The 22161-nt window shown below is 44.9% G+C and overlaps 1 protein-coding gene and 1 long non-coding RNA gene across 2 annotated transcripts; one reads left to right on the top strand and one right to left on the bottom strand.

The window, feature by feature from the left end:
* Nucleotides 1-1286: 1286 nt before the first annotated feature.
* On the bottom strand, nucleotides 1287-16254 carry NARS1 (asparaginyl-tRNA synthetase 1). Its single transcript, XM_028524059.2, has 15 exons — nucleotides 16108-16254; nucleotides 14857-14939; nucleotides 12749-12814; nucleotides 12557-12649; nucleotides 12381-12470; nucleotides 11193-11271; nucleotides 10023-10093; nucleotides 9204-9290; nucleotides 7221-7442; nucleotides 6918-7117; nucleotides 6337-6472; nucleotides 5444-5557; nucleotides 3046-3177; nucleotides 2695-2826; nucleotides 1287-2193 (listed from the first exon to the last, which is right to left on the bottom strand). The coding sequence occupies exons 1-15, from the start codon at nucleotides 16148-16150 to the stop codon at nucleotides 2062-2064; spliced, it is 1680 nt and encodes a 559-aa protein (XP_028379860.1). The 5' UTR covers nucleotides 16151-16254; the 3' UTR covers nucleotides 1287-2061.
* Nucleotides 16255-19063: 2809 nt separating this feature from the next.
* On the top strand, nucleotides 19064-21636 carry LOC118496933. Its single transcript, XR_004899490.1, has 2 exons — nucleotides 19064-19606; nucleotides 20574-21636. It is a non-coding gene; the product is annotated as an uncharacterized LOC118496933 (long non-coding RNA).
* The last annotated feature ends 525 nt before the right edge of the window (nucleotides 21637-22161 follow it).

The raw sequence follows: 22161 nt of genomic DNA, 5'->3' as shown, positions 1-22161 counted from the left end.
GTGGCCACGGCTGCAGGACACTGTCGCTTGAACTGCTACAGCGTTAGCATCCCATCTGCCTCTAAAACTGGGAGCAGGTCTGCCGCTACACAAGCACCCAAGTTGAAGGGGGTTTGGGTGTGAGCATCAGCTTCGAGGGCCACACCAGGAACAGCTTTCGGGGAGGAAAGAGTTGAGAAATAAGAGTCCAGCCAGAGGACAGTGCCACAAGAGCAGGGACTCAGAACCAGCCGTCTGTGTGCTGGACACTCGGCAGGGACAGGGAAGGGGTTGTGACACCTGGATCACGGCAACCACACAGTGAAGGGGACAAATGCCCACCGGTGCGAGTCCTGCTGCTCAGCACGCTTGGTTCCTTGGCCTGATGTCACCGTGACCTTGACTCCCTTACCCCATCTAGTCCCACGCTCTCCCTTGGTGTTTAAAACTCTCAACCGATTTTCACAATTAAAATTTAGGATAATTGAACTTAATGCCTTCACCTAAATTCTGATCAAATGAATTGCCTACCTGAATCCAATTAGAGCTCATTTACATTCTTACTTTTTATTTAGTGACACGGGCCAAATATACGACAAATGGCCCATTTCCATCTGTCATTTCGCTTAATTGCAGAATAGAATAGAATGTGTTTAAAAACAACACCAAAAAAATTATGAAAAGATGTGGCTGGGACCCATATCTCATTTTTATTATTTTTTATCCTCATCCAAGGACATTTCATCATTGCTGTGACAGAGGGAGAAACGTTCATGCAGGAGAGAAGCAGCAGCTGGTTGCCTCCTGTATATGCAGGATCATATGCCCCTGGATGGGAACTGAACTCCCAACCTAGGTGCGTGCCCTGACCAGGAATCGAACCCACAACCCTTCAACTACCAGACAATGCTCCACCCAAGCCACGTGGGCCAGGGTGGACCTACATCTGAATATTAAAAATCATTCTTTTCCACTACCACGTAATGTTAGTAATACCCACTAAATTTAATATCTAACTTCAATCATAAAAATTACATACATCAGGAGAAATAAAGATAAAAAACGTGAACACATGAACTAATGTGAGACAGAGATGTTCCGCTTTAAAAAAACGTAAGCCAGCAAGAGTTTTCTCGTGTGCCCGTTTATTGATTGCTGGGAATACAGCCTGAGAACACATGACATGCATTCTGGGGGATATTAACCAAATCTGAAATGAAGCCATTTGCTAAGTCCACTGAGAGTGAATAAGCGCGTACAAATCGGATAGGAGGTCATGGCGAGGACGACTCAGTCACTTACTGCTGTCATTAGGAGTTCTTTGGAACATATTTATTCTTAGTTATTTCGGAGCTACCAGGAAAGAAGGTCGGTCAGTCTGCCTTTAGCTTGCATTAATGCTAGGAAGGATGCCGTTCACTGAAGTACTGAAAAAAAATGTTGCTCTTCAAATGACAAATTCTTCTATAGCAATTGGTATGCCTCAGAATTATAAGCAGCTGTACAGATTCAGAAAAGATTAGTAATTGCTGCAAGAGACTATTGATTTGACTCCAGTTTCTCCTGTTGAATTATACCGTTCTAATACTAGCAAATTTTTACACCATTGTGTCAATCTTCCCAAGATGTTTAACTCACTGATACAATAAAATGATGCCAATTAAAGAATTTCAGTTAAACTTAAAAGGACAGAGTTTAAGTAACTGGAATGTGTTAGACCATAATTAAAAACTGTTTAATTATATATATATGGTATGTAGTATAAAGATTATAACCTATGATTCTATAAAATGCTGAGATGTATTCATAACAGCAGAGTTACATGCCACGTGTTTCTCCCAAATTTTCGTTATGGGTATTTTTTCTTAAAACGACACTTGAGTGTCACTTTATGTTCCAGGGTTGGGACTGCTTTTTGTGGCAGCAGGAACAGAAAACAAAAAGAGGAAACAGAACCGGATAGAGCCCCATGGGACGGAAAGGGAAGGTCCTGGCTTTTTGTTCTTGGTGGCGAGGCAGTCAGCTGCTCTCCTGACCCACAGCCCGTGCTCCTGCCGCACGCAGGGCGTGGGGAGGGACCGGCTACGGCGTGCAGCGCTGGACGAAGCGAGGGTACAAGCACACGTCTCGGATGTGGTACCTATTCAGAATCCAGGTTAGGAACCGCTCCAAGCCCAAGCCATACCCTCCGTGAGGACAGGCGCCGTATTTCCTCTGTTTAAAAAAGAGAGGACTGTGTTTAGTTTACGATCTTTTCTAGAATGCTTGAAATTTTCTACTGTGAAATGAGTTAGCTTATTGTAGTTCAGAAGTCAATGTTTAATTTGCACACGTGTGAAGAAACAACTTGATACGAAAAACAAACCAGGGACTAAGTGTCGCCTCGGAAAGGGGAGACTTCAACCTCTTAGGCTGAGTCAATGTCTCTGGTGAGAAGAGGCAGATGAAAGACAGCAGCGGATTAGATACTGGTCAGATCTGACGACAAATGTTTAAAAACTCAGTCGCAATGAGTGAGGCCAGCACTTAAATAGTGTTTCAAATGAAGTTAACATACTGTTAGCCAAAACCAAAACGAGCAATATTCACGAGACACTATTATGACCATGAAACTGAATACAGCTCTTTAAATCTCACAGTCCCACCCTGCATGGTCTCCTTTTAAATATCACTCTCTACAAAACCATAACCATGAAAAAAAATGTATGTTTTTACCTGGTCTGTGTACCAGTAGTAGGGAGTAGGGTCAATGCCTTCCCTTTTATAGCCCGCCAGCATTTCGTCACTGTCCCAGATGCGCATGGAGCCTCCCACAATCTCACCGACGTTGGGCATCAGCACGTCCACCTTCGGAAAGAAGAAAAGCAAATGCAGTTACGGCCAGGCTGTCAGTCATGGCGCTGCTCCAGCGCCGACATGGAAATCACAATAAAGCCCCATATATAGCAAGAGGAGTACTATGATCACGCAAAATTGAAATACTGTTCAAGTTCTGTAATTTAGCCAGGTATGCTAAACCCTATCGGAGGACAAAAAACCCTCAATACTATTCGAATCACAACTGACAGATTCGGTGAGGCGCGAATCCTCGGGACATCGCTGCATGTAGAAGGACTTGATCTCCACGGGAAACCGACACAGCAAGATGGGCTCATTAATGGTGTCCGTCATCAGTCTCTCAGGAGCCTCTGGGATATCCTGAGGTCAAACAAGACTTCATTAACATTTACAGCTCCGAAGGCAACAAGACAGAAGCAGCTCTCCCAGCCGGCGGCTGCCCTCCGTCTTCCTCATGCAACGCAGGAGAGACGGCGCGCCCGCCAGATACCCCCCCACCCACACGGTGGAAGGGACGGTTCTTTCAAAAACAAACACATGGGCTAGAAAACTCAGTTATTAAGTGAACTGTAAAAAGATTTGCCTCCTTCCACAATACCTCTCACGTGCCATGCTGCTTGGGGAATAAAAAACCCCCCAAACCAAAAAAATCACCCACGTCATTATTACTGTGACTAGATTCTGCTCAGTTATCTTTTCGGCGGCCAGTTTTATCCGGCTCGGAAGCAAACACGGCCCACGTAGTCCTGTAAGGCATACGCTAATCAGTGAATTCTCCAGAACGTCACTGGTCTCGTGTGTTATTAATAACAACAATCTTTAAACTCTCCTGCTACCTGCACTTCTTTCCTATTATAACAAATCTAAATGCCTTCGATGATAGTAAGACACCATCACAAGACAAACAACCGATGTCAAATTTTAAGTGTAGCCACACCTGGAATAGTTGGCCGAGAACTGTTAGATGATGATGAATCTGTTTCTCTCAGCACATCCTTCAGTAAACCACACATAAATCCCGGTGAAAACTGGGAGCTCTGCCCCAGTAAGAACGGATGAGAGGACTGCACAAGACTCACTGATTTGTTTAACGTGGGAACTGAGCAATGGCCTGGCCCCGCTGTCTCCAAGCCCCGGTCCCTGGAGCCCGCCGCCCTCTAAGTGCAGGGAGGAGCTGGGCAGTGGGTGGGCAGCTCTGGTCTCTCTGTTTTGATCTGCTTTACATCCTGAGGTTCTGCCCAAGGGTTAACAGGGGAAAGGGGTCTCACTGCACACCCCAAAAAGTCTGAAGACCACTCGCTACTACAGTGCCCTCATGTGTGTGGGTGTGGAGTAAGGGCTGACCTGCTCCGAGCGCTTCCAGGGACCCCGCCGGGCGTTTTGCTCACTGAGTCCCCACAACCTTGCAGAGCGGGTGTTAGCTCCAAGGCAGAGAGAAGGGACCGGAGGGCAGGGCCGCTGGCCTTCGGTTACGCGGCAGTAAGGACGGAGGTGGGAGCTGAGCCCGCCTGGCGAGGGCCTGCTTGTTCCAAAGCTTGTGTTCTTTCCACTCAGTCACGACACTGTGCTGAGCAGTAGGTAGTGACAGCTCTCAACTTTTCAGTACACAATTCTATTAGGCCTCACCAACTGCATTCATGAAGCAGTAAGAGTAGTTTACACAGGTCAAGTCTGTTTGTCCTCTCTATAAATTCCTTCTAAAAACAAAAGTCTAGTTGGCAGTAGTTACATTTCATTGGTAGAACAGTTGGATTTGCATATGTAAAGGAATGGTTAAATGCACAGGGCAGAGGGCTTAGCAGAGTGCCAACACACTACACTACCCCACCCTCCTGCCCCGGCGCAGGTAGCTCCACCGGTGTGAGTGTCATCCCGATACACCAAGGTCCCAGGCAGAACAGAACAAGGTCGGTTTGTCTGGGGTACTAGGCCACCTTCCCCATCAAGGTCTCTCTTGGTTTTGCATTTTAATAAATGGTTCTTTTCTTTAAAAAAAAAAATACTGATTTTGAGAGAGAGAGAGGGAGAACGAGAGAAACACTGATTTGTTTTCCACTTCCTTATGCATTCATTGGTTGTTTCTTGTGTGTGCCCTGACTGGGGATCGAACCCACAACTCTAGCATACTGGAACAACGCTCTAACTGAGCTACCTGGCTATGGTCTAACGAATGGTTATTTTCTTCTCTGAATCCCCTCCACACAAAGGAATTTTGATTCACTCTTTTAGGGGGAGGAATCCTTTTTGAAAAAGCCAGATACTTTCTCCACACAAACAAAACAAACACGCCAACCTTTGCATGTCATGTTACAGTTCACAACTTCTGAAGCAGCCTGACAGCCTAGAGAATTACAACCAGAGTTGGTGACTGATCGCGGAAGAGGCAAAGGTGAGGTGTGACGGCTAAAAACGTGCTAACACTCACTGAACACTACACAAACGCACTGTTCTGAGGCTTCCTCTACGGCTAGGTCAATGACTCCTCGGCCAGCCCCAGGGAGATGGCTCTGCTGTCATCTGCTTGGCGGCAAGCAGGTGCCGCTGCACCTCCGGCGCGGTAAACAGAGGCAGCAACCCACGTGAGCACACTGCCATCTTTGGAAGATGATCAGAAAGGCACACATACCTCTCCGAATTCATAGAAAGTTCCATCTTCTTTCTTTATATTGTGTTCTTTCAGCCACACAATAGCATCGGAATAGTTCATCCGTTTGAAAGGCCGTTTGGGGGGCTTGAAGTTCTGCAGCAGCAGGAGAAAGGCAGGGTATACAAAGAAACTGTTAACACTAAAATGCCCGCTTCAAGAAAAACTACTCAGTATTATTGTAAAATATTATTTCAGGCTAAAAACCAATGTGGACATTCCTAAAATGAAAAACCTGTGTGAACTTCCTCCTAAGTTACAGTGTTATGAAACTATTGGCCATTTTTAAAAAATGCATGAGTAGAAAAATACTCTCTTTTTAAATGCTTTCACCTTTCAGGTACTCCCCCGGAAGGAATGTCAAAGTGTTTTAGATAGAAGAGGTTTTAGACTTACTGCTGGGCTCGGATTTGAGGGGGAGATGAGGGGCCCTGACTATTGTGGTCGCCTAACCTCGAACCTCTGTGGTGATACGCGACAGTCTGAACTAACTCCAGCGAACTCATTGTGCCCTGACGCCACTGGTGTGAAACTACAGACTGCTATTTTCAAAGGTTATTGTGCTTTTATTGAAATGCAACAGTCACGGAGCACCCTCTATATCGCCCACTATGCAGTCCAGGTGACGTGTCCCTAACAAAAATAGAGCTGCAGACAACCTCATCTCTTCCACCGTGCATGTATGTGTCTGTCTGAAACTGTCTGCATGTTCTTGGTTAGTTCGCGTTTGAAGCAGCCTGGAGAAGTGGCGATCATTAGCCACTTATTTCAAAGCTCACCAACCCACTTCACCTGTAAAAACACTGAGGCTGAAAACGCCATCGCCCCCCAAAAAGGAATCATCATTCTGTGTTTCCACAAAACACCAGACCTACCGGGTTGAGGTCATACACTATGCTTGCCACAGGCGATTTCAGGACTCTATCCACCACGTCACACACCAAGTCCTCCAGTCGGTTCAGCAGCTCCTCAAAGGTCAGGAAAGGGCACTCGGCCTCCACGTGAGTGTATCTGAAGAACGAGACACTAGCTCAGAGACGCTCTTCGTGTCTATTGAGTTCCTCGAGCGAGGACTTTGACACTGGGAAATGTCCAGAAGGGTAAAATCCCATCCCTGCTGACCACCCCAAACCATCGCAGTCAGTGTTAGGCCACACCCCCACCTTTCCCCTTCATTTGGTGAATTCTCATTTATTCCTTTAGACACGAAGGATCAAGGCAAAGTAGAAGGCAGGCCTTAGGCAGCTAAGGCCTAACAGGCAAGGCCTTAGTTAGCTACGGCCTAAGAGGCAAAACTTCTTACACGGTTTCAGTTAATTCATTCAACTGCCCTTCGTATATCTTCTTAGTACACTGACACATTCACATACACATCCTTTGCCTACATAAGGGCTGCTTTTCCAAACACATTTTCTTTAAGAACTTTTCAAAATAAAAATAGAGAGACATCGCATACTCAGCCAGGTGCCTCCGTGTCCTGGACTGTTCTGCCCTGTACGACTGTGCGATACAAAACACATCTCCCAGCGCTGGGATGCAGGTCTCCAGGTACAGCTGAGAGGACTGAGTCAAAAACGCCTCTTCCCCGAAGTAGTCAAGCTTGAAGAGGGTGGAACCTCCTTCCACTTGTGTCTGCACCAACGTCGGAGGAGTCACCTGTTCAGACGAGAAGGAATGAAGGCAGGCCGGTGGGGGCGCCCCCATTCCCGAGGAAGGCCGGCAAAGGCCTCGTGCCCAGAAGGGGGTGAGCCACACTCACCTCACAGTAGCCCCGGTCGAAGAAGTGGTCTCGGAAGCACCTGGTGACCACGGAGCGCGCTCGCAGGATTTTGGACATGTTCTCTCCCCGGATCATCATGTGCCTGTTGTTGAGCTGGACGTCGACGTCGGACTCTTCGTTGATCAGGTTATCCGCTCCCCCTGCGGGGGCCAGCCCGATCAGCTCCCAGAAGTCACAGCTCAGCTCGTGGCCCCCAGGAGCCTGCATTTTTAAAAGGGGGGGGGGAGGGGGATGAAAGGGAAGAAAAAGAAAACAAAAGTATTTAGTGTAGTAAAGATTTTACTGTCTGTCAGATAATCAGTCGTTCTGACTCTGCCTTGCTCCGACCGGCCAGTCCCGTAACACGTTGGTCAGGCCCTTCTGCTTAGCCCTGCGCACGGATACGCTGTCATTGAAGAGTCCGACCCGCAGCCTCGGAACTACCGAAACCACCGCCCAGCTCACCGCTTCCGAAGATGGTGATTATTTATCATCTCCTGACTTCAAATCCCCCCTCCCCGGACATAAAAGACGCCTGAATTCTGTCTTTTCTCCAGATGGTTCTTCAGGAAGCTAGTCTGCCATCTCCTTGGCTTGTGGGCTCTCCAAATCAAGTCGCTTTCCTTACTACCCCAACTCCTTGGCCCTGGACTTACTGGCTGTCGGGTGGTGAGCAGTTCAAGGTTTCACTTGACTACAAAAATTTCTGGTGATCTGATATTCCCAGGAACCTCATCACTATCTGCCTGCCCTTCTAACAGACCCAGTCATTCAATCTTATATTGATCTATTTAATAGTCCTTTCAGAATAAATACACACCGAAGTTTTTAAAAAATTAAAAAGCCCAAACTAAAACATAAACTACAATCCCACAACTTGGAGTAACCACTAACTACTATGAACATTTTGCTATATCTTTCTAGCTTTTGTCAGAAATTTAAAATAGCCCTGGCTGGCGTAGCTCGGTGGATTGAGCGCGGGCTGCGAACCAAAGTGTCGCAGGTTCGATTCCCAGTCAGGGCACATGCCTGGGTTGCAGGCCACAGCCCCCAGCAACCGCACATTGATGTTTCTCTCTCTCTCTCTTTCTCCCTCCCTTCCCTCTCTAAAAATAAATAAAATCTTAAAAAAAAGAAAAGAAATTTAAAATAACCCAGTACTCATACTGAAAAACTCCTTAAATGCAAAGATTTTACTAAAAGCTGTTTCTCTCTGGAACAGATGTAGAGCAACATTCAAATTGTCCCTGATAAGTCCATTAAAAGCAACTCGTTTTAGAAGCTGCGTATATATTATCTTGGTGCCAAACAGCGGACAGCAAGCAGTGTTGCAACCAGCGCTCCCTTTCCCGTCACAGTAATTCCCAGGGAGATCCGGGCACTTAGATTCATCCCCAATACAGGTTCTTTCACGTGAACTTGGACTCCCTGCCATCCATATTTCTAGTCTATCAGTAGACTCCAGGGGCTCCCTCTGGTGGTTGGTATGTCGCACGTCTGTATTCTTTCCCGGCCCACAAACACACACCACAGCAGTAGTGATCTGAGCAATAATTACCAATGATCAACTAACTGGTACAGGTTATGTGCCTGTTGGCTGGGGCACGAAGATCTTCCTGAATATCAGGGTTATATTTAACTTCTTAAAAAGAAGTTTTCAAATTTTACTCAGAAATTTTCAGATTTAGATTACTGCTCTTTCCTGACGTTTCTTGGGTAGATTGTCAAGTTTTTATTTCTACTTAGCTGAAAAATTATTCACACGCCCACAACAAAGTGGCTACATTCAGGAATTCTATGAAGTTGGAAATCCCTGAGTTTGTTACATCTTATGAGCTGTACTGTAGGATTTCACTGGAAAAGGCATACTATATTTAGCAAGTGCATCATATTTGTGTACTTACATGCCAAATACCAAAAGTGCAAATAAAGACACTGGAAAACAAACATCTATTCACCCAGTAGGAAACTCAACCCACTCACCTGCTTGCCCTTTGGGGTAAGATTCAGCATTCCATACACTGCAACACTACTTTCAGTGGACAGGAGTACTCCATTGTAACATTGACACTACAAAAAAGATCAAGTTCAAATTCAGCTATTCACATTTACATTGAAATAGTCTAATGTACAGAGAGCAACGGGGATTATTTACAAACAAGTTATCTGGTCCAAAACTAGTAAAATAAGAAGATGGCCATCAATTTTTAATATTAAAGAATAGCTATTTTTGTAACAGATTTATCTACATCTAAATATACATATGTATGTAAATATATTCTTTATAGACATACATAGGCATACATGACACTAGCACATCTCTTAAAAATATCTCAATGTTTTTCTTGAAAATTCAGACGTAAAATAATAGAGTTGACCTAAGCTAATATAATCATCAATAGTTACTAAAATCATAAGAAGAAAAGCGACGGGGAACTTTATAATGCAGGGACCAGGCTATAAACACCTGAACCCACAAGCCATTAAAAAGAAAAAAGTTACGTGCTTCACAATCATGCAATTGGAAGAACACAGCTTTGCCCATGAAATAGTACCCACCCTCCCCCCAAAAGTCTGATGAGACCTACCCTCCAGTTTATGATACCTCAGGATACAGTCAACTGAATCCAGCCTGTGAGAAGTTCCACAGGACAAACAACAGGGTTGCCCGCCCACAAATCAATGTTTTCCATGATATCAGTTTAAAATATGTATACATATCCTAAAATTCTCCCAACTAGCAATAAGTGAACCTACTAAAAAAAATTCAAATTTTTAGCCACAAATAGAGAAAATATTTACCAAATCATCCGATAAGACACACTGAAGATACCCTGTACCATCCCGCAACACCAGAAACATTAGATTCTTTCCTGAAAGTGAGAAAGAGAAATTTAGCCTGACTATTTTCAAGGCACTTAAAGTACTGCCATGGCTGGTGTGGCTCAGTGCAATGAGTGCTGGCCTGGAAAGCACAGGGTCGCTGGTTCAATCCCCAGGCAGGGCACATGCCTAGGTTGCAGGCTACATCAGGCTGCCCGTAGGGGGCACACTAGAGGCAACCACACATTGATGTTTTTCTCCTTTCTCCTTCCCTTCCCCTTTCTCTAGAATTAAATGAATAAAATCTTTTTTAAAAAAATCTTTTTCAAAAATCTTTTTCAAAAGAAATCTTTTTCAAGTACTCAAAAGAGTACTTTTTCAAAAAGTACTCTCTCATAATTTATGGAAAGGAAACTCCGAGGTTAACACCAAGAGTTCAAACGTCCCCGGTGGTCCCCTTCCTCTGAAGTGTCCACTGGTTCCATCACTACCCAGTGTCTGCAAGGCCTTCTACCTTCTTCGCTGTACCTTCGAATCCGGCATGACCCCCACGATCCACGTCATCATGGGGAAGCAAGCCTATAAGCGCCGGGGGACGAGGGGTTCTGTCCCACCAGCCGCAGAAGCCCCCGCAGTGCCTAATGGGACTGTGCACTCGGTGGGGGGCTTCAGCAGAGGGGGTGCAGAAACACTGTTGTACGGAATCATTCTTTTCCATATTTACGTCACACTTCTTTTTACAAAGGATCCGAGAACCATTTACAATAAGGCACATGTAACAATACAAAGAGAAAGCAAAATATCAGGACCCAGAGAGAAGTAGAGTGCAAACATACTAATTTTAAGTGTCACCACCACTGCCACGCGTAAGTTTCCGATTTGGCTCTCTACTTCCTGCTTTTCATTAAGTAATTAAGTTCCATTAGACAAATATTTGTTGGATCTTTCTGATCACTGTGATTGCTTACAGTTAAGTAACATTTAAATAATATTAAATAAGAACAGGTTTAAGATCTAAATCACTATCTCCTTTAAAAAGCTAGCACCCAAAAATCAAAATACCTCCAAGTAATTATTTTTACATTCCTCTCCATTTAAGACCAGAGATATGTCAAAATAAAAAAGAGAAAAAGGATGCTATGCATTTACCTTGTCTCCGCAGCCTGTGGACCCAGCCAAACACCTTGACTCTTTGGCCTCTATACCCTTCTAATGCATGAATCTTCACCTGTCAAATCAAAATAAAGAACATTTGACCAACTATGTCTCTTACAACATATCAACTTTTTCACTATTATTAGATGGATAATAGTAAAGGGTTAAAAATTCACAAATGGTGCAAAACTGCAGATTAGTTACTCTACTGAAGGTCAGAAACAAAAAATGTCACCACACTGAGTGATTAACAAAAAACCGAGTCTTCTCTCTCTTACTGCCAAACCAATAATGAGAATCACCCAGAATTCCAGACGTCACTACAGAAAATCAATAAGTAAACGAATTCACAATAGCAACAACCCAAGTCCACATGGAACCCTTTCCCTGACCTCACGGTCCCTCCAGACACTCTGGGGGGTCAAAGTTACCAAAGGCTGGCTAGGTTTTTGTTTGGGGGATGAAGGAGAGAGATGATGAGCAAAGGGGATGCTAAATACAGACAGGAAAACGGCTTCATCCCTAAGGAAACAGGGAAGACAGGACAATTCATCAGCAATCAGAACTATCTGAAATCTAAGCAGGCCCATGCATCATCCAGCATTCTGTTCTAGAAGGAATGGAGAAAAAAACCAATTTCATAAAATCGAAAAACATATGTATCAATATTTAAAAAATCATTTTCCACCTCTTCATTTTACAGTGAGGAAGAGGACCAACACTACACAGCACAGCCAGGCAGGATCCCAGGTCTGCCAGCTTCTCATCGAAGACAGAATTCGTTCATCACACAATTACTAAACTTTATAAGAAAATGAACCCCAGCCCTGGCCAGGGCGGCTCAGTTGGTTGGGCATCATCCTGCAAAGGGCAAAGGTCATTGGTTTGACTTCTGGCAGGGGGACATGCCTGGGTTGCAGGTTTGGTCCCGGTAGGGGCGTGTATAAGAGGCAACCGATTACTGTTTCTCTCCCTTCCTTCCCTGTCTCTAAAAATAAATACAAATAAAAACTCAAAAAAAAAAAAAGGAAAAAAAAAGAATTCCAAAAGAACCACTAGCCTCAGAACCCTAAAACATTATTTCTCTCTTTCCCTTGTAAAAGGAAAGGAAAGCTCGATAGCAACACAAAGGGACAAACCACCACAGTGTGACGTGTTTGCAACAGTACACGTCATGCTTACCCATTTTGGCTCTGGGAGACTGGGGTCGTTTTTAATGGTAATCTTCTTTGCTTCTTCCAGGTTCTTTTCTCTCCTCAAATTGTCTTCTGCCTGGTTTTAATGATAAAGCAGTGTGTTAACATGGCTTCGAGCGTTCTAACTTTTCAAATGCTCACAGCTGCAAATTCATCGCTCACCTCTTTCTTTTCCCGGGACTCACTCTTCATCTGTTCCCTATGCCACATTTTCTTGATGTTCTTCATCTGTGATTTAGAAATAACGTCCCATCGCTAGAGGGAAAAACAGATATTTCATTTCTCCAGACCTCTATGTTCTGACGAAAGTTTATCCAGAAAATAAAACTCTATAAAGTGCTTGGTTCACCCTACCTCGTTTTCTTTCTGTGAATCTACGTAAATGGTAGGAAACGGTTCTTTGCCCACTGTCATCAGAGCCTTGGGGAGAGGGGAGAGAAAAAGAAAATATCCTTAACATTGTACAATATCTGAGATCGAAATAACACCTTAATTATGCGGCAACCTCAACCATCTAGAGCATAATCAGGAGCAAAGAGGAACGCACAAAGACGCCAAGAGCCGAAAGTCGGCATTGACAGAATGACCAGTTAGAGGACTAAGAACATTCTGCTTAGCCCTCTGACCCTTTTGCCAAAATTCTAGCGAGTTCAGCACACAGTATAGTCTCCCAGCACAAGCAGACTCAAAGCAACGGATTTTAAGTGACGCAGGGACCGGAGCGAGGTACGCTGACAACAAAGAGACAGCTAATAGCAAAAGCCTATTACAGATCACACCCAAATGGTTAATCCTCGCTAAGAAGCAGGTAAGTCCATTCTGAAACTCCAGCAACAAAATAATGGCTAAGGACACAAAAGGCTCAGTTTCGTTTTAATTGACAAATTACAGTGTGCAGAGCACCCGGTTCACTAACCCTAGGACACGTCGTGTGGTGTTGTGTCATCTAATATTTTGCAGTTGGTATTGTTTTAAAACAAAAACCAAAAATAGGTAGTTGAAAGTATGTAAAAAATGTCTTATTAACTGTTTCAAATATTCCTTGGAATGTCTCCCAAGTTATTTCTCCCAACCAAGAAACATGTGGAATTACTCTCTCCAATGATAAGATCTGAAGCTTTCAGGAAGTGACCTATTCTAAAGGCCTAGTTTTCAAACTTAAAAAGCACCTTTCTTCTTGTTTTAACAGTAGTTCCAACTCAGTGATTGGTACAGAGGAAGAGGAAACCTGGATCTTCCAAAAAAATCTAAGAATTCATCTTTTTGACAATTAGACTTTGTAGGGATATTTGCAAATGATGAGGAAGTCACTTGCTGCCTGACACTCTCTACTGACCCCTCCTTCTCCATCACCGAAATGGAAAGCACCAAAATGCCATCCCGCCAATCAGAATGGCCAGCATTCACTAACAGCAGCATTCTGCAGACTTTCACCTAAACAATGTTGTCATTTTGGGGAGCCCGTCACCCCAACAACCCAGAAATGAGAGTAAGATTCCCCCCCGAGAGTTAAAAAGTAAGACCAATTATGGCATGCTGTACATAGTACAACTATGAAAAAGGAGAGAATGCTCCTAAGACAGGAACACTTGATAATTACCTCAATAAATGTAACACAGCTAACAAAAGAGGGACTGGCCAGGCCCAGACACCCAGAAAAAAGTGTCAGGGCAGAGCCTTCCTAGTGCTTGCTGTGCAAGGAGGGAGCTTCCACCACCTGCTTACGCACAGGTGCAGACATTTCGGTTCAACAGGCAAACCCACGGCTGTGTTAGGAGGGATGGCTTGCTGACCCACACATTAACCCGAGGCAATCAGTCACCTAACACGCATGTTCTGAGTTCATGTTCTTGAAAAACCTCTCTGTTCTGTAGTTAGCTTTCCATTTAAGTCTGCTCAGAAAGAATACGCTAAACTCATGTGAGGATTCTAGGCCCCAAGAAATAAGAATACATTAATAACTTAGCACCAGGCTTTAAGCTCCAGACCCAGGAGTTACTGAGCATGTGTTCTGAGAAATGTGTCCATTCTTGGTTTGCTGATATAACTTAGGTCTTTGAGTCTCAAGGCTCAGGATCACATCAGGATTCTACTGGTAAATTCATGAAGAGGCCTCCTGTGAGTCATTTTGGAAGAAATCTGGGCATAAGCTCAATGTAACTGAGGGAAGCAGATTTTTATTTCGACACGAATTGAAAAACTGGCATCTGACTCACTGGAGGGACAAATCCCAAGATGCAATGCTGAATAAGGAACAAGACACCCTTTAAAAATGTTCAACTATGTTTAGACGCAGATCTCATTCTCTTAAAGCTATACATCCGTCTACAATCCTTACTTCCCCTTTTCTGAAAACCCTCTTCAAAACCTAGAGCTTTAAATAAGTTACTGACAAGCCACGTAACAATCGACCTGAGTCATTAATAAATGGAAAGTCATTTTTGTATGAGAAGAGACACTACCTTCAGACCCGTTTTAAAAGGTTTCTCCTTGGTTCCATCACCTGTAGCATCATCCCCCTCTCGATCCGAGACGTATAGCTCTGCTGTTTTACAAAACGAGAATAAGTTACTTATTTGGCTAAAAATTATGTCATCTCATACTGCAACTACTTTATCCGTTCTATATCTTTGAAAACAGAACAAGCATCTGGTTTACTGGAGTAAAAAAACCAAACAAACACAAAAACTGCCACAGTCCTGCCCTGACTGGTGTGGCTCAGTTGGTTGGGCATCGTCTGCAAAGGGAAGGATCGCCAGTTCGATTCTGGTCAGGGCACGTGCCTGGGTTGCAGGTTCCAATCCTGGACGGGGCAAAAATACTGCCGCGGTCCAAAGGAAATTATATCACAATTATTTCCCCCTATTTCAACGACATTCATCTTATAAAAGCAGGCTAGTTGCAAATGTGGCTTTTCAAATGAACTTTGATCGCTTTAATCTGTGATACTGCTTCCATCTGCTCGAGTCCCCAGTAATAAAGAAGGGCTTTGAAGTTGGCCAGGCCAGCCTAGAATCTTGGGATGTGGGAGAATTCAATGAGCCTTTCCAAGCTTACTTCTTGGACTATAAAATAGGGAAAACAAATACACATCTTGCGGGGCTGTACTGAAGGTGAAATAAAATCACACGTACAAATCGGCTACCCCAGGCGGAGTGCACAGATATCAAATAAAGACCGGTTCCCTCTGGTCTTTACAGGAAACCGAGGCTCCGAGGTGAACCAAACTGCAGAAGGCCTCACAACTACTAGGTCTGATATCAGTCCAGGTCTCCTTTTTCCTTCGCTGGCCCACCCTACGGTCTGCCTGGAAATCTCAATATAAATGAGGGTGTGTGAAAGACGGATAGAATTTTAAAGCCCTTTACGGACGACCACTTTGAAGAGTTACAAACAGAGGGCTACCCTCACGTCCGACAGCGCCAAAGCCTCAGCTCAATCCTGGGATTTTCCCACGGGGCAGGGCCGGGACCTGCTGCCACACACCCCAGGGGCACCGGAGGACTGGAGGGAGGCCTTTGCGGGCCCAGCAGCCCCGGCCCAGCGGGCCCAGGCCTCTCCCACCCTCCCACCGATCGTCCACGTCTAAACAGTGGTGACGCGCCCACTCTGCGCAGGCCAACAGTAAATGTTGGTAATCCGCCAGAAAGAGGTTCCTGCCCCAGCAAGGGCACCGCACCACTTACACACCCGGGTCCCAGAGACTCACTGACCTAGTACCATCTTCGCGGCTGCCTCTGTCACCTCCAAGGACATCGCCTCCCAAAACGCAGCTGCCCTGTCACCGCAGCGTGCTGCGGCTGCTTCCTCAATTCTAACGTTGCATCAGATCCCGTGGTGCACAGGTCGCTCCAATGAGTCACCCGAGCGTCGCGGCGCCATTGGTTGCAGGAGGTTAGGGGACAGAGGGCGAGTGCAGCTGTGGTCGCCATCTTTGGACCGGGCAGAGGCAACTTCCTGTCCACTGTGGAGGGCCCCGCCTCCTCGCATCTGCGGGCGGCCACTGACCCAGGACTCTATTAGCGCCTGGGGCAGCAACACGCTCCTTTCCGTCTCCACCCCCCTAGGGCCCAAAGAAATCCTCCAGCAGGAGTTTGCAGTATAGAAAGAAAACTTAGTTTAATATTGAATTGGGCAATAGGGAGGTGGGAAGCTACTGCCCAAAACTGCACTCCTGCTGGCTGCAGTTTACAAATTGTACAGAGGGGTGTCACAAGACACTAGGGAGTTAGGGGGATTGGGGTCATACTGGGAGCTGATTGGTTGGAGGTGAAGTAAGGGTGATAAATCATTTCTTCAGGTCTTAAAGACAGCCCTGAGGTCCTTTCCAGCGTTCCTCTGTCCCTGTAGCCAGGGGGTTGTCGCACCTTGCTGTTCAGGAGGTGAAACCTAATTTAGGTCAAGCTGTTATCTTTAGCCTGCCAGAGGTCTGGACCTTGTGACCAATAGCCAGGTCCCACTAATGTCTTCTGTTGCCTGGGCCGGGGCGGGGGGGGGGGGGGGGGGGGGGGGGTGTTGCTGATTCTCCAGGACAAAGGTTAGGTCTCTCAGTGGTAATAGACAGAAAGGGGGCGGGGAGCGGGGGCCTGGGAGGGACAAAGAAGCTAGGATTTAAAACTAAATCTAATCAAATTCATAGAGACCTGTGGTTTCATTATTATCAAAGGTATAGAGCAGCAGCAAGCAGGAAGGGTGGAGGGGAGGGGGAGGAACACAGATAAGAGTTGTCCTAGTTCACATGCATTTCGGGTTTTGACATGTGGCACTTTAACTTTCTAATTTCAATTTATGAACATCCCTCTGTATTTATGGCTTGGGCTATGGTATATTGTTATTTCGAGTTATAAGGATCACTATGGGGAAGCCATAACAATGTTGCGGAAAGAACTAGGGCTTCACACTTGGTTGGAATTCTGGTTCTGCCTTTTAATAACGGCATGTCTTTGGATAAATGACCTAAACTGTCTGAGCTTGAATTTTCCTAGTGGTGAAGGATGATATGAATTCACTACCCAGCAGCTAATAACTACCAAGTAAATGGTAGCTAGCATCATCGTTCCCAACTTAGTGGAATGCCCGAATTTGTCCTTGACTCAAAGGAAAACATATTTTTCTTACGAAAGAAAGTCTAAAAATAACTCCACACACAGGTTTAGAATCTATCAAGAATATGAACCAAATACTTTTCTTCAATAATATTTCACCCTAATTCATAGATTTTCCTTTTCCCTTCTTGCTGAATGTTTTTTGCTTGCCCACATATTAGTTATCCACTGTTGCAGAACAAATGACCTCATACCTTAGGAGCTTGAAACAATAAAATATTTATTACCTCACACAGCTTCTGAGCATCAGGAATTTGGGAGTGTCTTAGCTGGAGGTTCTGGCTTCAGGGTCTCTCACAAGGCTGCAATCAAGATGTCAGCTGGGGTTGCAGTTAGTGAAATTTAAGATTCTTAGGTCTCACCTGGGGTGGATCCTTTTCCATGCTCACTCAAGTGGCTATGGGCAGGATTCAGTTCCTTGTGGGCTGTGAGCCAGAGGTCTCCCTCAGTCCCTCGCTATGTGGGACTCTCCACAGGGCAGCCCATGTCATCAGAGCATGCAAGGCACCAAGACGGAGGTCAGGCCCTGACTGGTGTGGCCCAGTGGGTTGGGCATCATCCCGCAAAGCAAAAGGTCTCCAGTAGGCATGTGCCTGGGTTCCAGGTTTGGTCTCTGGTTGGGGTGCTAGAGGTAAGCAACTGATGTTTCTCTCTCATATTAGTGTTTCTCTCCCTCTTTTTCTATTAGATGATTGTTTATTCACACACGCTCCCTTTCTTACATGGGAGACATATACATCCCTGCTTCATTTATGCAGGGTTTGGCCATGTGGATTTTCTTTGACTGCAGGATATGTGATGCAAGCGAAGATTTCAGCTGTGCCTGTAGGGTTGAGGTTATTTTCTTGCTTCTGCCATCATCAAAAGAAAAACACTTGTCCAAGGAAGGCAAGATCTGCAGCTTGGAGCCAAGCCAAATGGAGCTCCACACAGATCAACTGACCCCTAGATGCAAGAGTGAGAATAAGTGATTGCTATGTTGCCTCTGAATTTTGCAGCATTTTGGAACACAGCTTTTTTGTGGCAATAATAGACTGATACATGCCCCATTACCCAGAAGCAGCTACTTGAAAGAATAGCTGAATGCTCTACCCGGAATCTAACAGTTAGGACACTCAGTGAGGGTGCCATATATATACCTTCAACCACGAGCCAATGTAAGGTGCAATCTCCCCCATAATGGGATGCATGTAATTATTTTTTGAGATGTTTGTTAGTTTCATAGAAGTCTCAGGCATATTTCATTTCCATGAAATAATAGAGATGTCTGTGGCCTGCACTGAAGCTCCTAGGCAGGACTCTTTAGAGACCACAGCTCCTGGAGACCAACCTTTCCACCCACCACCCTCAGTCTCTACCCCCATAATAAAAACAAAGTGGGCGGGTTGCACCTCCTCTTTCCCAGGGCCATTCTCTTCTTATCTGCCCACGGTCCGCATTGCACTGGCCCGTGCTCACTGTGTCTGGTAGGTGGCTCTCACACGTCACCACTAGATTGGAGGTAATATGCTTTTCTGGCATTCAGCACACAGCCTTGCACTCAGCGAGAGATTGAGAACTATCTCTTAGTCTCCTTTAGTCCAACTCCCTCCAGAAGCAGTACGAAAAGGTCACCTTCAAGAACAAATTGAAGTTTGTTGGTGCTCATGAATAAAGGAATAAATGGAAAGAATTGAATGAATGGCGTTGCTCTTCTGTCTCCTCCTCTGACTTTGGCCAGCTTCCGGGCACCCCCTTCCTGGGCTCCTCGATGTTCTACCTCAGGGTTGCCCTAGTTTCCCTATCGACACCCTCTTTCAGTCAGTCAAGAGCCAGAGGACAATCGCCGTCCTAAAAGTGTATTGACCACCGCGGGCCACCATAGCTCGAGCGCAGGGTACGCGACGCCGCCGCCAGGTTATCCCTGAGCCACTTCCGCGTTTCCCTCACCTAGTCGTGCTTTTCGGGCTGCGCGGTACCCGTACACGTGAACAGAGAAACGCTGGTGGCCAGAGTAGTGCTCTCCCAGCCATCACCTTCGAGCAAATTTACGGACGTCTTTAGAGCTTTCTCAAGCACTGTTATTTGCTTCTCAAAACAGCCTTCGGAGAGAGAAGGGGCAGTCACTGTAAGTGCCTCGGGGGCTCCTTTCTGGGTTCCCAGGGCTGGGAACCGGGGCGGGAAGCTTAGTGTTCGCTTAACGAGCGAATACGTTCAACTGCCCCCAAATCTCAGAAAGCTTTAAAGTCAGCGTGACACTGCAAACGAAAAGCGAGACTCATAATTAAGACGTAACTATTAATTTACTGAGAGCCTAACTGTCTTTTCTGTTGTGGAGTTCATTATAAGCACCTAGGTTTGCTCGTTAATTTCATCCAGTGATTCTTGGGATTTATGTTTGTGAGCTGCTTGCTTGTCAGCACTTTTTCTGTAATCTCGTTCTAAAAAAAAAACAAAAGCAAAAACCCTACAGCAACGAGATGATGAAGTGCCGCTGAAGGGTGGATTATTCCACCCTTTAAGGGGGGCAGATTAATAGTAATTCTCTGCAGTTGGGGCTTATCACTAAGATCCCTCGTTTTATTGCACTTGGCTTCAGTTGGCTCTGCACATGTTGCGTTTTTAGACATTGAAGGCGAGACCCTCCACCTGCAAAAAGGTTATGACTGGCTTTATTGTGATAGTCACTTTATTGTAGTGATCTAGAACAGAACCCGCAAAACCGCCAAGGTATACCTGTATATTACTGTAGGACTCAGGATTCGGTTGGTTACCCTGGTTGGGTTCCTTAACCTCTCTGAGCCACAGACTTTTTTTTTTTTTTTTACTGTAAAATGATGATAATCTTTCTTTGGAAAGGTTGCTGTGAGGTGAAGCATGCAGAAATGCCTAGTATGTGCTTGGCATCTAGTGAACTTTCTGAAGTAGATATATTGGGCTGGCCAGAAAGTTTGTTAGGTTTCTACGTAGGTAGCTCTAATAGCACTTAGCTGTCTTTAACTTCATTTGAAACAATTTTGTTAGATTATATTGTGACAGCTGTCGTATCAGCATGCATTTAAAAAAGCTTATCAAATTGTTGAATTTTTGTATAGCCACTTTAATATTGAAGATGGAAAGAAATAAGCAACATGTCCGGCATATTATGCTTTATTATTTCAAGAAAGGTAAAAGCGCAACTGAAACTCACCGAAAGATTTGTGCAGTGTATGGAGAAGGTGCTGTGACTGATCGAATGTGTCAAAAGTGGTTTGCGAAATTTTGTGCTGGAGATTTCTCACTGGACTATCCTCCAGGGGACGTTGATAGCGATCAAATTGAGACATTAATTGAGATCAATAAACATTATACCATGGGGAGATAGCCGACATACTCAAAATATCCAACCACATCAAGCATTGAAAATCATTTATACCAGCTTGGTTACGTTAACTACTTCGATATTTGGGATCCACAATAAGTGAAAAAAACTTCCTTGACCATATTTCTGCATGCGACTGACTCTCTACTTAAACAACAAAAGCATTCTGCTTTTATAACAAATTGTAAACAGCAATGAAAAGTGGATACTTTACAATAGTGCAGAACGGAAGAGATGGTGGGGCAAGTGAGATGAACTACCATTGACCACACCAAAGGCCTTCTTCATCCAAAGAAGTTGATGTTGTGATGTTGTATAAATGTAGGATTGCAAAGGGGTCCTCTGGTATGAGCTCCTTCCAGAAAACCAAACGATTAATTCTAACAAGTACTGTTCCCAATTAGACCAACTGAAAGCTGCACTTGATGAAAAACGTCTGGAATTAGTCAACAGAAAACACATAATCTTCCATCAGGATAACACAAGACCTCGTGTTTCTTTGATGACCAGGCAAAAACTGTTACAGCTTGGCTGGAAAGGTCTTTCCTCTGCGGTATTCACCAGACCTTGCACCTTTGGATTTCCATTTATTTTTGTCTTCACAAAATTCTCTTAATCAGGAAAAAAGTCAATTCCCTGGAAGACTGCAAAAAGCATCTGGAAGAGTACTTTGCTCAAAAAGATAAAAAGTTTTGGAAAGATGGACTAATGAAGTTGCCTGAAAGATGGCAAAAGGCAGTAGAACAAAACAGTGAATAATATGCTGTTCAATAAAGTTTTTGGTAAAAATGAAAAAATGTGTCTTTTGTTTTTACTGAAACACCAAACAAAAATTATTGATAGTTATTCATTGTTATTCTTTTGTTCCATGTTCCTGCATGCATCAAACCTTTAAGCCTTTAACCAAGCTGCTGGTGGCTGCCGCTGCACCTGCCCCACTCCCCACCCTTACCCCACCCCTTCACCCTGGAGAGTTCCGGCCAGAGTCAGAACATCGCAGGCTCTGCAGATCTTTTCTGCCGCTCCAGCTCTCAGCACATGGCCTGTCTTTTCCATCATGCCATTACACAGAAGCTCTCTGACAGTTCTCCCATAGACCCCCTAAAAATTTCCTGTTTCAGTGCCCATCCCTTCTAGTATAGTGCAAGTAGTATCATTCCTGTGTTCTGGATCCTTCTCAGCTCTCCAGTCTAATCTCTCCACTCCAACCAGGGTGGACACTTACAAACACACACCCAAAATTCCACCCTGGAGCTGGCAACCTTCTGTGACTTTTTTGCTCTGAGGATCCACCCCAACCCCACCACATGCTCCCCAGGCTG

This window comes from Phyllostomus discolor, chromosome 9 (assembly GCF_004126475.2).
Source record: "Phyllostomus discolor isolate MPI-MPIP mPhyDis1 chromosome 9, mPhyDis1.pri.v3, whole genome shotgun sequence".
Taxonomy (NCBI): domain Eukaryota; kingdom Metazoa; phylum Chordata; class Mammalia; order Chiroptera; family Phyllostomidae; genus Phyllostomus; species Phyllostomus discolor.
Note: the sequence above shows the minus strand (reverse complement) of the source record. Positions and strands in the feature narration are given on the sequence as shown.

What these genes read in the sequence shown, in the direction of transcription:
- NARS1 (XM_028524059.2), bottom strand. Translation starts at nt 16,150, where the DNA reads ATGTCCTTGGAGGTGACAGAGGCAGCCGCGAAGATGGTACTAG. An exon ending in AGTCCCGGGAAAAGAAAGAG is followed by an intron (nt 12,471 to 12,556) that starts GTGAGCGATGAA and finishes CATTAAAACCAG; the next exon opens with GCAGAAGACAATTTGAGGAG. An exon ending in TCGACCGGGGCTACTGTGAG is followed by an intron (nt 7,118 to 7,220) that starts GTGAGTGTGGCT and finishes TCGTCTGAACAG; the next exon opens with GTGACTCCTCCGACGTTGGT.